The sequence below is a fragment of the Pagrus pagrus genome (assembly GCF_965226575.1).
Source record: "Pagrus pagrus genome assembly, chromosome: 2".
Taxonomy (NCBI): domain Eukaryota; kingdom Metazoa; phylum Chordata; class Actinopteri; order Spariformes; family Sparidae; genus Pagrus; species Pagrus pagrus.
The window spans coordinates 27542475-27556051 of NC_140186.1; the positions used below are offsets into that span (position 1 = coordinate 27542475).

At 41.1% G+C, this 13577-nt stretch overlaps 1 protein-coding gene across 2 annotated transcripts in view; it reads left to right on the forward strand.

Annotated features, from left to right (window-relative positions):
- grk4 (G protein-coupled receptor kinase 4) overlaps positions 1-13577 on the forward strand; it is a 44739-nt gene that overhangs the window by 25836 nt on the left and 5326 nt on the right. For both annotated transcript variants that reach the window (XM_084341000.1, XM_084340999.1), the window contains exons 6-13: positions 1865-1957; positions 3245-3308; positions 3642-3782; positions 8600-8790; positions 10081-10118; positions 10373-10462; positions 10628-10836; positions 12747-12884. In XM_084341000.1, the coding sequence (XP_084197126.1) occupies positions 1865-1957; positions 3245-3308; positions 3642-3782; positions 8600-8790; positions 10081-10118; positions 10373-10462; positions 10628-10836; positions 12747-12884 (964 nt within the window). The remainder of the gene's footprint in view (positions 1-1864; positions 1958-3244; positions 3309-3641; positions 3783-8599; positions 8791-10080; positions 10119-10372; positions 10463-10627; positions 10837-12746; positions 12885-13577) is intronic.

The window sequence follows — 13577 nt, forward strand, 5'->3', positions numbered from 1 at the left end:
TCATGGCATGGGCACATCAGCACTTTGAGTTTTGATGTACATGCTTTTAGTATGAACCCCTGTGAACTCAGGAATCGGCAGAGAACAGACTAATAAAATAGTAACGACACTGCACTTTTTCTGTGAATGATAGATGGACGTTCAGCTCATGTACAAGGCAACTGGGTCCCACGATGACATAATTCAGTTTTCTTTTACACAGCCGAGGGTGCTCCCCTTGTGGAAACTCGCTACTCTCGAGCCTTTTGCCAAGAACAGCCACCCCAGGGCTGCTGCAAACCACAGGCAGCTTTCCTCATCCTCCTTAGTGATGAAGTAATTTTAAAATATGGTCAAGGAAAATCTCCTGGCCAAATATGAGCATCTCTTCAACATTTGGGTGGTGGAGGAGGGATGTGTGCTGTAACTTTGGTTTGCAGTCATGTGTTGTAGGCTGGAGTTTGATCACACTGGTCAGTAGGAGAGAAAGTAGTAACAGTTCTTGTCAGCCATGGTTCAGTTGTAGTACAGCTCACATTTACATGTACACTTACTATATATCGAACAAAATTCCAGACTAATAATATTAAATTCTTCTTCTTGTTTTGTTCTTCTAAACCAATATTTCAATCAACGTTTGGACTGATATCTTTTTTTTTAAGAATTCATTGAACTATTGAAGGCTATAAATCTGTCACAAAAAGTGGTATGATTTCAGTGTGAATCTTAATATCACATGTTGCCTCTTGACTAGACATGTCTGTTACACTGAAATGTGCTGAATCACTTGTTTCGTCACTTAATCATCCCTCTTCTTTTCACCTGGCTCATGAAATGGATGTGTGAGGTATTTTTCTGGCATAGAAAATACCAAAAAAGGGCCAAAATCCAGACCATAAAGAGTCAGAGACATTCCTTTCTCCATTTAAATATGTTGTCTGTCAACAACACTGACAGCAACAACAGTAGATTTTCAAGGCGCTATAATAGTCACAACATTTTTGCTAACCTGTATTATTTTTTTGCCAAAGCCCTTGAAGTAACTGTAAACCTGCCTCAGTACAGTTCAGTTCATTCAGTCTGTTTGGTACGACCGCGTGAAAGAGGACATTTTGTTTAAGTCAAACAACATCTGTAGTCAAAGCAGTGAAAAAGACACTAATATGAGAGAGGCTGGCAGGGTCATGTCAAAGAGTCATGTTCTTACAACTCTCAGAAGAGTGACTGTTGATGTATGGTCAGGAGACGGTGAGCCTGTGACCTTTCGCGACCCACTCTTTTACTCAAAGAACTTTGTTTTTGTGTCATCAAGGATGTCGGTTCTCTCAATCCTTCAGCTTACAGCAGGTTTTTCAGTGATTATGTCTGGATGTACAGTATGACATAATCGCTTAGATTCGGAGAGACTTGCACGTGAATTTCATGTGTGAGGTGAGGTTAGATGTTCCGCTCATTCTCTTGCTCAGTAAAAACCCGGTTTCCCCCAAAATCCCCCTGTTTCCTGGTCGAGTTGAGTGGAATGTGTCTGTTCAAAGGCATTTTTCATTTTTCACGGTGGTGTATCAGCTTTTTCAGTCTTTCCACTGAGAACGGCTTTGAAACGCAACACAGCCGGCGATGCCTAAACAAACACGCAAACACACAGACCCACACAAACATGCACACGTGTGATTCAGGGGTTAGTCAGATAAAGAGGATGTGTGTGTTTGTTTGTAGTCATTGTGAAGGTTAAAAAGCATTCTCTTGGGAACACAGGCCAGCTGTGTGTTTGTCTGAAAGATTTGGCAAGAACTCTTGCATACACTTGTTTTTTTCTACATTGTTATATCTTCATTATCTTGTTATTAAATGATCATCAACCCTGTTTCTCCCTCCCTCCCTACAGAATAGTTCGTGATTATCTGAGTGGAGCTCCATTTTCCTCCTACCAGGAGTCCATGTACTTCTCTCGCTTCCTGCAGTGGAAATGGTTGGAGAGGTGGGTAGTCACTGCAGATTACACACTAAGTGAAGCAGACATGCAAACCGTCTCTTTGTCTTACATAGAAATGACACCTGCAATCTTATATACAGTACATTCATTCCGCTTCTTTGTTTGCTAAGAATAGCAAGGCTTTTTTTGGATGGATCATTATCTCAACAGGAGAGAAACTACAGATAATTAATTATTAATGAATATAGTTAAACAAAGGATCAGGATAACCTTATGTTAATAAATGGACAAAGGAAAAAAAAAATTTCATGCAGAGTTTTCTCTAAGTTTGTGAAAGACTTAGGTGCATGTATGTGGCAGGTGGTTCAGGGGTACCCCTTCAAGAAAACTTTTTCAATTAAAAAAAATGCAATTTCACATCATTTTGGACTGTAATTAGTACTACCATATCTGTGTACAAACGGATAGTAAATAAACTAAACCCAACAAGCTTTAGTACAAAACTTGCACACTTATAATAATCATCGATAAATAGTAAATTTAAAGTTAAGCAACATTATGTAGAAATTGGCATATTGTGCAATTTGGCACCCCACACATTTTCTATCACTGTCATAAATATAAATCCCAGGTCTGTAACAATTTGTCAGATGTAATGTAGGTGCTGACTACAAACAAAACTCATTATGTCATGTTTTGAAAACTTGTATGTTGGAGTTAATGTGTATGTAACGCTGTGATCCCACCCTCTCACTGAAGTCACACGTAGTGCAGAAACAAGTGACATTATTTGTTAACAGTTAAATAACTACTAACTAAAGTCTAATTTACAATAAATGTACCATTTTATTAATGAGGGTTATTATAAAGTGTTACAAACCTGGTTAACGTCGTTTAGCTTTTATGCCCTAAACATTGATACATCGATGTATTACATTCAGGCTAAGGTGGTGCCCAAAATAGCTTGGGTGCTGCGCCCAAGCCATATAATGGTGGGGAAAACCCAGCAAAAGCACAAAGTGAAAACAAATATTTCTGTATACACTATATACAGACCAGAAGCAGGGAAGGTGCACTGAAACCCAAAGGTGGTACCGCCAACCAGAGTTTGTGTGCGAGTGGTAAATAATTGATGATCCTTTGCATAATGGCTGGGTAACCGAAGCAGGGTGGGAACAGCAGTCATCAGGGTGGATTAATAATATATCAGGGCATTACTCTGTCTGCAACATCACATGGTCTGAGAGAATGGCATAGCAGCTATTTAATGTCTCTTTTTGTCTCTCTCTCTTATCATTTCTCTCTTTCTCTTTCTTCTTTCCATCCCTCCAGGCAACCAGTAACCAAAAATACCTTCAGACATTATAGAGTACTAGGAAAAGGTGGATTTGGCGAGGTGAGTGTCACTGCAGTCCAGATGTAAAGTAGAAATAACTGACGGTGTAGTGTGGTGTTGTGTTTATTAAAGTTGTTATGATGGATACTGACCCAGCATTATGTTCCTTTACATTACAACTTTGGAAATGAGATGTTAGTGTTAATGATTTAAGCTGCTACAGAGGAGCCTTTAACAGTCAGTTAATGCAGCGCTGTTTATGTCCCCACTCCTGTAATGTTGGGTGGAGAAATCTGTGGTGTGACACATTAACTACCATTAGATGTACTTTTAAAAGTGTGTGTTTTATGTGCATGTGTGTGTGATCATGTTTCCTCGCTGCTTGTTTTCCAGGTTTGTGCCTGCCAAGTACGTGCCACCGGTAAGATGTACGCCTGTAAAAAGCTGGAAAAGAAACGAGTGAAGAAAAGAAAAGGTGAAGCAATGGCACTAAACGAAAAACGCATTTTAGAAAAAGTTAACAGTAGTTTTGTAGTAAGTACTACCTTTTTCTTATTCAACCTTTCAAGAGAAATGTACCTGTTTTGTCTGTGTGTGTGTGTGTGAGAGTGAGTGTGGCGTACGTCCTGTGTGCGAGAGAGCGTTGTTTGTTGTGGCTCCAGGATCCTGCAAAAGAAATTGAATGGCGTGTTTGCAAAGGCTGTCGATCAGCTGGTAAAGACAGTTGCTGTGACTCGAGTTCTGTTTGTTTAATGACGTCCGCGCCAGGTGGACGAGCTTGTGAGTCGCAGTGGAAAGAAATGTGATGGGATAAAACCACAAAGGGGATAGAAAAAAATAAGTCACGTGATAGTATTAAGCAGCTGCAGGTGACACTTGGACAATCCAAACTCATTTTGTTAATAAATCTAGTTTGCCATGCAAACATGCCAAATTTGATTTCATTTGGAGCGTGCTGTGAGCCTTTGATCATCTGTGAATGTATTCTGTGTTTGTAAATGTGTTTTGCTGCCATACAATGTTTTTGATGAAGTTATGTGTTTTTGACTCAAATATACAGATTGTTTGTTATATTTGTGTGCTTTTTGACAGGTGCGTGTCATAGGTTGTAAGGAAAAATAGCACACACCCCCACACACGTGCCTCTGTGCCTACTTTGGTTTAAAAAAAACAAACTGTTTGATTTGACTTGCCTGATTTTATCTTTTTGCTGTAGCCTGAATACTATGATGCATGAATTACTTTAAATTGTCAATCTGAGTCACAGCTCATGTAGATTCCTTTAAGTGTTAAAAACGACAACAACCTGACTGGGGTTCATTTGAGGCCCAATCTAATGTTTAGTCATTAATTAGACAAAAGCACATCTGTAATCAACTGAGAAGTGCATGTCAGAGCAGTAACGTGGGCAAGAAATTTGAGGAAGTGTCAGATTTCAGAGACGATTCTGAGAAGCACTGCTCTGTAGAGCGTGATGAAAATGATTTCTGAAGAAATTCATTAAACATCACAAGTTCCAGCATCAGGTAACAGTTTAAACCTGCTCTCCCAGTTTTCTTACAGTGCAGTATTAGTAAAATACTGCATGGTGCTTTGGCTAGACACCACAAAATCATCAGTACCTCAATACCTTTCAAAGATGATCACTCATTCCTTCAGGTCATTGTCTTGTCTCTTGCATTGAATTGTGTGTCTCAATTCAAGCTATATGATATAGCAACAGCATGTAGAAGAGAGTAGGACAGTGTCCTGCTCAGAGCATGTGTGCTAGTCCAAAAAAAAAAAAAAAAATCATTACCCTGCCACCGTACCACCATGCTTCAAGCTCTTAATGGTGGCGTTGCTCTTGGCTGATTTTCCTATGGAGGATTTTCATAAATCGAGCCATAGTCATGAGTAAGCGGTGGTTTTTGGCTGGCGCTGTAATGCCAAGCTTGAACGCTTTTTAGGGAGTCACCTAGCTTTTCATTTCTTCCATGTTGTACCAAAGTACTGAAGGGCAGAAATTTACAGTTGACAGTCCATTAACATGTAAGATGATACATTATAGGAAGAGTTCAAGACCTTAAAGGGAGATATCATTATGGTCTATGTATGAATATAAAGGAAATATAAGAGAGATGTGACAAGAATGACCTTGAATATGTGACTTCTTTCCATTTAGTTGATGATAGCAGTGCTTTAATTACACCTGAAATAAGGAAGATTGACCGTATTAGATGTATTATTACCTTAAAGATTTAGTATTTGTTTAAATAAAATATAGCAAGATAAGAACCATGTAAGTCACATTTTAGAATATGAACCTACATGTTCTTGGTCTCTGTTTTTTTAATTCTGTAAATAAGCTTTATCATTTTAATCCTGCTTGGCGACACATGTTAACATCAGGAGTCAAACGCAGCTGGAAAACTAGTAAACTGTGCTTCTCTTTCCATTTCGTCCAACTGTACGCTCAAAAAACATCTCAGGTGCTCCGGCAGGAAAAGAAAACTTAGCTTTGGCTCACGCTCTTGCTCCTCTAAAAAAAATGATTGTTCCAAAGACAAGAAAATTACAGCAAGTGCTCGTTTAACATTCTTGGAGTGTGGCGAGGAACGGCAGGAGGGATAAGCATGTTAATTTCTGGTCTGAGGTCTGTGTGCAATGTGTACTTTGTATATGTGTACATACTGTAGAACACGGTGTTCTGCTGTTAAACTGTACAGAGCTGTGATATTGATCTGCAGTACAGTGAGCCGGACTGTAAGAGAGCAGATCCTCTTGTTCTCCGTTTGAAGCTAATGGTTGTGTTTGAGTTGTACTACGTGTTGGATTAGTCGGTTTCTGATGCAGAGTGAGCTATATTGCGCGTCCTTGTTTTTGAGTGAGTCACGGCAGTAGCATGTGTATGGGCATGCATGCACACACGCGCACGCATGCACACGTGTACACACACACACACACACACACACACACACACACACACACACACACACACAGGTTGGAGTGGGCTTGTTCCTGAACCTCAGACTTGCAGCTCTTGTCACCTGGGATTGGCACATGATTGTGTGTGTGTGTGTGTGTGTGTGTGTGTGTGTGTGTGTGTGTGTGTGTGTGTGTGTGTGTGTGTGTGTGTGTGTGTGTGTGTGTGTGTGTGTGTGTGTGTGTGTTCGTTCTCTGTGCTGCAGGCAGAACTGATGACTCTTCATGTGCCTCTCTACCTACGAGAGCAGCTCTGTTGCTTAGCAACACTGACCAAACAGCAGTAGCAAGGAGAAGAGTCAAGTGCTCTCTCAAACCCCTCATTTCTCTCTCTCGCTATTCTTCTTTACCTTTTTTTTGATCAGTGCATCATACTATTAGTCAATACATACTGCTCGCTCACTGTATGTTTTAACCAATAACCCGTCCACATATTCAGTGTGTGGGTGTGTGTATATGTGTGAGACACAGGGCAGGGTGACCCTGTTCTAGCAGGTGAGACTGAGGTAGAGCTACCTCTAAGCTCTAATGCAGATTTGGCTGCCTATCATTTGAAACGTTTGAATATAAAGGATTGAAACACAAGTACAGCCGCAACAATTCATTGATTAGGTGTCAGCTATTAAATTAATTGCCATCTATTTTGAGAATCAGTTTTTTCAGTTTGAGTAATTAAAAAAAAAAAAGAAAAAGTAAAAAGTCTTTGATTCCCTCTTTTAAGTGAGAATATGTCTTTTTTGGTTTCTTAACTCATCTATGATGGTTAACTGAATATCTTTGGGCTGTAGACAAATCAAGATGTTGGAGGATGTCTTCTTGGATCAACATTTTATACCGCTTTCTGACCATTTATTGACAAAACAACTAATCAATTAAGCGAGAAAATAATAAAATAATAATAATCATCATTCTGTTAATGCAAATTAAATATGAAATGTGTAAGAAGTTTGTTTAAAAACATCCAAAACTAAAATCACCAGCAGAATGTGAAAGAATAACAGTTGTGTATGTAGTCATGTTTAGCATGCTAACCCGCTAGCCCCATCCAGTCCCTGTCCAAATATCCTGTGCTAGCAGTATAAACACCAAAACTCCTCTGGTGCTTGAGCTCCCTGTCTGGATTGCTAGTTGCATGGCCAGCTGAGCCAACTAGCTAATGGCAGCTACAGTTTGCAGCAGTTAGCGTATGTGATATGCTGCCCTCTATTTGTTTTGAATATGAATTCAACAGGTGGCCAATTCTTACATATTGTACCGTTTTTAAAGGTTAATCATGGGATCATAGATTTTACAAATATAGAGATTTAAATTAGATTTAAATATCTGATAAAAGTTCAAATGAACACCAGCTTTCACTGACTCTCCTGTCCGTTACCTGAGCAGACTAAACTCCAGTGGGAGGCATAGCGGATGTGGTGATGTTACGATTCACCTCCTTTGAGTCATTTCCTGTCAACCAACTGCCTTTGGTTTTCTTCATTTCTGTGACTTTTTGCATTGTCATAGATGTCGGGCATTTGTGTGAATTTGACTGCACAATTGAAATACTTTGAGCTTCTTTCGTTGTTGGAAGGCTTTTGGATATATTTTTTTAACAATGTTTTATGCATTTTAAAGAAGATACTGACAGAGAGCCCGGTGTGAGAGGCATTGTTTTGTGATGCCAAGATTTGTCCATTGCTAATGAAAAAACGTGGTTTTGGAAGTGTGCATAAGACTGTTTGCCCTGGCTTGTAGTGCATATTTGTTTAAGTACAGTATGTATATATGCGTGTGTGTGTGTGTGTGTGTGTGTGTGTGTGTGTGTGTGTGTGTGTGTGTGTGTGTGTGTGTGTGTGTGTGTGTGTGTGTGTTGACTTGGCCCATACGATTTTTCCCATCCCCTCTTTGTGGTCTGTCTCTGACAACATAGTCCAGAGCAGATGGGATTCCTCCTGATGGCAGTAACATCCTGCTTGTACACAACGGCACATGCACACACACCATACCCTGCGTGTCACTGACCCACCAGGGGAGAGAGCAGAGGGGAGGCTGGTGGGAATGAAGGGAGAAAAGAGAGATAGATGGTGGGATTAGAGGGAAGGGACATGAAGCAATGGAGTCAGGAGTGGAGAAGAAGCTTCTGGTTTTCCATGTCTGTGATATATCTCTCTTTTGTTTCTCTTTGTATACATTCCTGACATTCCATCGGGGATAATGGATGATTATTTGGGGCACTGAACAAACCAAATGAAACCATCATGTTCTTCTAGCCATCCTGTCTCTTACCGCTCCTCTTCCCTCTTCCTCCTCCTCCTCCTCCCCCCATGCCCTCCTCTTCACCAACTCCTTGACTGGTCCCTCACCTCCCTCGTTACCACTTCCCCAAAATTTGCCTCCCTCTCCAGGTTAGTCTAGCATATGCCTATGAGACCAAGGATGCGCTGTGCCTGGTGTTGACCATAATGAATGGCGGTGACTTAAAGTTCCACATCTACAACATGGGCAACTCGGGCTTCGACGAGCAGAGGGCCATCTTCTACGCTGCTGAGATCTGCTGTGGCCTTGAGGACCTGCATCGTGAGAGGATAGTCTACAGGTTAGGTCACATGAGGGTTGGACACAATGAAGGCCCATGCTGTCATTACATATTAGGACAGCGTTAAGCATAGAGGCTTTAAGAAAAACTTTCAGGGGGATTTTGAGGATCTTTGTCCCTGAAGACTATTATTGTGAGCTTTACATCCCTGAACCACATTATGTAAGCTTGTTGTTCTACAAGAGAATTTGCCTACAACTGGCTAAACGTCCTTCACTGCAAGAACCAGAAGTCTTAACAAGTTTATTTGTCTAATTTCTAGTCAAAAAGATCTCAATTATCTTAATATAAGACACAATCACCTAGAAAGTAGCATTTCAGTGAGATAAAAGGATTGTATTTATTGTTTTTTGTAAACTTATTTTGGAAATGTCATTTTTTCCAGTGTTTAAAGGGACACTCCGCTGATTTTACACTTGAAGTTCGGTTTACTTGTCACGACACGCACTACCAGTAAAAACAGTTGTCTGATGTCTTTTTGTGGCTTTGAAGGGAGCTCTTTAAAACAACTTTGATGATGTCGTAGTGATGTCATCAGGGTTATCTCAGATTAGGCTTTGGAAATAAGGCTTTGGAGGAAAAAAATAGATTAGTCTTGGGATGTGACGTTTTATTGACAGAAAGCCTGTGCTACATAAGGGAGTTCTGGAGTGGGGTTTTTTAGGCTCTAATGAAAGATGCTTCCCAGTTACATCACGGAAAATGGGAGATTTTGAAGCTACAAGTCAAGATTTCTCAGCCTCTGCTCCTTTTTTAATCTGTCTCTCCCAAGTTCTCAAATGTATTTACTAACCGTTTGCCTGATTGTTTGTCCCAGCTCTGGTGTTACGTTCAATCGGAGTGTTTGCAGTCATGTAACATTGGAACAAGTACAAGTAGAAAGTTCTAGATGATGAATAGTTGCTATTTGAATGTTGTGCGGGTTTCACTGAGGCGCCATATACCTGTCACACTCAATTAAGCCTTAGAGTAATGCTAACATAAACACTGATGCACCCACATACACATGGCCCATGTAGTCATATAAACACAGTGTTCCTTGATCGCTGCATGTGTTACAGTAGAGTCCACAATTGTGTTTGAGCTTTCTGTTGGTTAGTCTAGTTCCATGTAAAGCTTTTATTATAAATAATACACTTTTTAGGGTTGACAATAAGCCATCTATTTATTCACGTGAAATATTGTCGAAGCTCAAGAACAGAAAACACAGGGGCAATAAAAGACGTTCAATTTTCATACAAGCACAGTATCAACAGAATGGCTCCATAATGCATTATTTTTTTCTCCCAGGGATTTGAAACCTGAAAACATCCTCCTGGATGATCGTGGTATGTTCACATTTTTTTCTTTCTTCTTATTATTCGATTTATGTCAGAGTGGGCTAATATGTGGGCACACTTCTTGGCTGGAGAATATTACTTGTTTTCCACAGTTCTTTTGATGTAACCCATACCACAGAGACAAACAGGCAATTTGTAACTAGTCCATTTTGTAATGTGCAAGCACATTATCTCCTCGTTTTTCTAAATGTGTACATTCTGCATGATCTCAGTCAGGTAATTAATCAGTGGTTCTTGTTTAGGACACATCCGAATTTCAGACCTGGGTCTTGCTGTTCAAATCCCTGAAGGAGAGACGATACGAGGGCGAGTGGGCACTGTTGGATACATGGGTAAGAGTTTGGGTACTCCTCTTCTACCTCTGCAGCCATTCCTTTTCCTTCTCTGTACAAATCCCAGCTCTCTACCCCTCCGTATAAACTTCACTAAATGTCTCTGATTCACTCGATTCAAGTTGTAACTCCTTTGAACCTGACCTCTCCTTTCTCACTTCTCAGCTCCCGAGGTGATCCAGAACGAGAGCTACACTGTCAGCCCGGACTGGTGGGGGCTCGGCTGCCTGATCTTTGAGATGATACAGGGCCAGTCGCCTTTCCGCAAGCGCAAGGAGCGCGTCAAGCGGGAGGAGGTGGACCGAAGAGTGCGCGAGGACCAGGAGGAGTATTCTGATAAGTTCTCGGAGGAGGCGAAGGATATCTGCAGACAGGTGAGAGACAGTAGATGGAGGTGACAGGTGGCTGTGGCTTTAGGAAAAAGGGTGGAAGAGGAGAAAAAAGGGGGATATAAAGAAGAAAAAATTAACAAGGTTCTTTGAGGTTATTGGCAAATGAGGACATGGATGGATAAGGCTTATGGGATGGTGGATTGAGAGGCCTTCAACAGCTATTTCAAGATTAGATTAGAAATACTGTATTGGGGAGTTAATCCCAGCCTGCACTGGGTGAGAGGCAGTCTAAGATTAATCATACAGCAGTATACATGTTCTGCATTTATTTGGAGTTGGAATATTTGTGACCTAATGAATGCAATTCCAATTATACCTTCCCGTTGCTCTGATTTTGATCTTTTTATCAGCTAAATGCTCTGCTATATCCACCAGCTACTGTAGTTGCTAAGTTGGTCTGTCTTTCATTTGGTGCTGGACATGTACCATACGGTGGATTCATCAGAGGCTTTTTTGCGGAAAACAGCTGCCTGTTGTGGCTGAAAACAACAATGATTAGTGCAATGAGAGTGAATCCAAACAGTACATTTTCACATCATAAAACCAAAAAAATGAGCTGAAAGATGCTACATTGCTCTGAGGGGACGTGCAGAGCTGGCTGATCATTCTGTGAACTTGTTACAGTTAGTGACTCCTTTTAAAGGATAGTTATTTCACCCAATGTTAACATAAAAATATTGGTATGTGCAGGATTAAAGGTGCAATATGCAAAAAAAAATTGTATTGAAAACATTAAAAAATTAACGAACATTATTAACAGAATGTAAAGAAACAATAGTGAATACTGACGTTAGCATGCTAACCAGTTAGCCTCAGGCCTTTCTCCCAGCAGTCTAAAGCTAGCACTGTAAACACTAACACTCCCCTGGTAGTTACAGTCATGGAGTATGAACTCAAGGTGGCCAATTCTTAATTATTGCATCTTTAAGGAGATCGGTTAGCTAACTTGGCTTGAAACATTCTCATCTGCCTGAGGGAGCCACCGAGCTGCTCTGCCTCTGAGCAGGACTGGACAGGACGGGACTGGACGGGACGTTTATTTGCGTGACGTGGTGGAACATTCTGACCCGAGGTTCAGAGGATTCAAAGACTCCCCAGGGAGAGGAGGAGTGGGGGGATGGGCGAAAGAAAGGTTTCAGCAAGAAATGGGAGAAAGATAATAAGGAAGGAGGGAGGGAAACAGAGAGAGATGGCTTCTACCACAGCCCGAAATAGACAAGTGATCTGAGTTGTCAAGAGCAGAAAGTGAGAGTCTGCTTTGAACCCTGTGTGTAAATTGGGCAAGAGTTGTGAAAGGAAGAGAGAGACATAGGGAAATGAAGTGAGAGTGGGTGATGTGGTGAAAGAAAACGCAAGAAGCCATTGCTTTGTTGATTGTGAAAGCCACCAGCTTTCGGGTGACAACAGGGCCAATGAGAGTGTCCGCTAGTAGCCAAACCACTAAACAGCACTCATCCACTTCATAAGCCTGCTGTACTGTAGGTGGTGTGGTGGTAATATTATCCAGAGGCTCTCATAGAGACAGCAGCAGAGCTCTCTAATTCTGTCCATGATGGTGGTGCATTAACCCCTCAGTGTATGGATATGTATTGGTCTTTATTAGATTACACAGGGTCATGTACATAAAGTCAAGAGGATTAAATGTAAACTACATCCATGTGTGTGCTTCGTAGACATTGAACTAGAGGGATTAGTCATAAAACTGTCAGGGGAGGAGCCCCCTCCTCTCCATCTTTGTGTGTTTGATTCATGATAGAGAACCGGGCTCAAATAGAAATTTGTTTGAGGAGAAATTTGTAACATATTAAGCTATAATTTACCTGCCAAAGCCATTTGGGCTAACAGTGTTTAAATCTCCTCTCCCTCTTCCTCTTCCTCCTGCTGCGTGTCAGCTCCTGGCCAAGGACCCCAAGGAGCGACTGGGTTGCCAGGGTCGAGGGGCCATTGAGGTCAAGCAGCATCCCATCTTCAGAAACATCAACTTCAAACGGCTGGAGGCCAACATGCTGGACCCTCCCTTCAGCCCAGATGTAAGAACAGCACACACACACACACAAACTAGAACGGGACATACAGGCTCTGTTCACAGCTTGTAGCCTGAGCCTGGCGAGCAGCAAATCGGCATACAGGAAATACCATTGTCACAAGTAAACAAACACTTCCAGTATAAGCTAGTTATCATGGTAGGAGCTGGCGTGTGATTTCAGTGTCATCGTTCAAAATTCCAAACTGGCTGATAAAATGGAGACCTTGCTATTTATAACAACTAGAGCAGAGTTGTCCTGTTTTATGGTAATCATCACTAACACATCCAGTGTGGCTTTAATGGTGGACGGTAAATGTCATATTAGAAACTCTCAGGTGTGAATAAGTGTAACTATGGACTGTAATACAAACCACTACCTTGCCTGGATAAATACTCTGTAAGCTTTTATTGTTTGCTGCACTCATAGATTGTTTCCCTCTACGATTAAACAAAGCTGTTCACAGAGAGAATCGTGACATTTTCAGTGTCATAAATAGCGCGAGTGAGGCAGAGTGACTGACCCGTGAGGTTAAATCAATAACTGAAAGCAGATAATGTTATCTGTGTTTTCTATTTGGGGTTATTCAGGTCACTAGGGCCTCGCTGCAGAAAACAAGGCAGCAAAGAGTCCTCAGGCGTGTTAAGACTTCCATGTCAACTATTTCAGCTTTAGTATTCCCACTTTCTCCCAAAATAT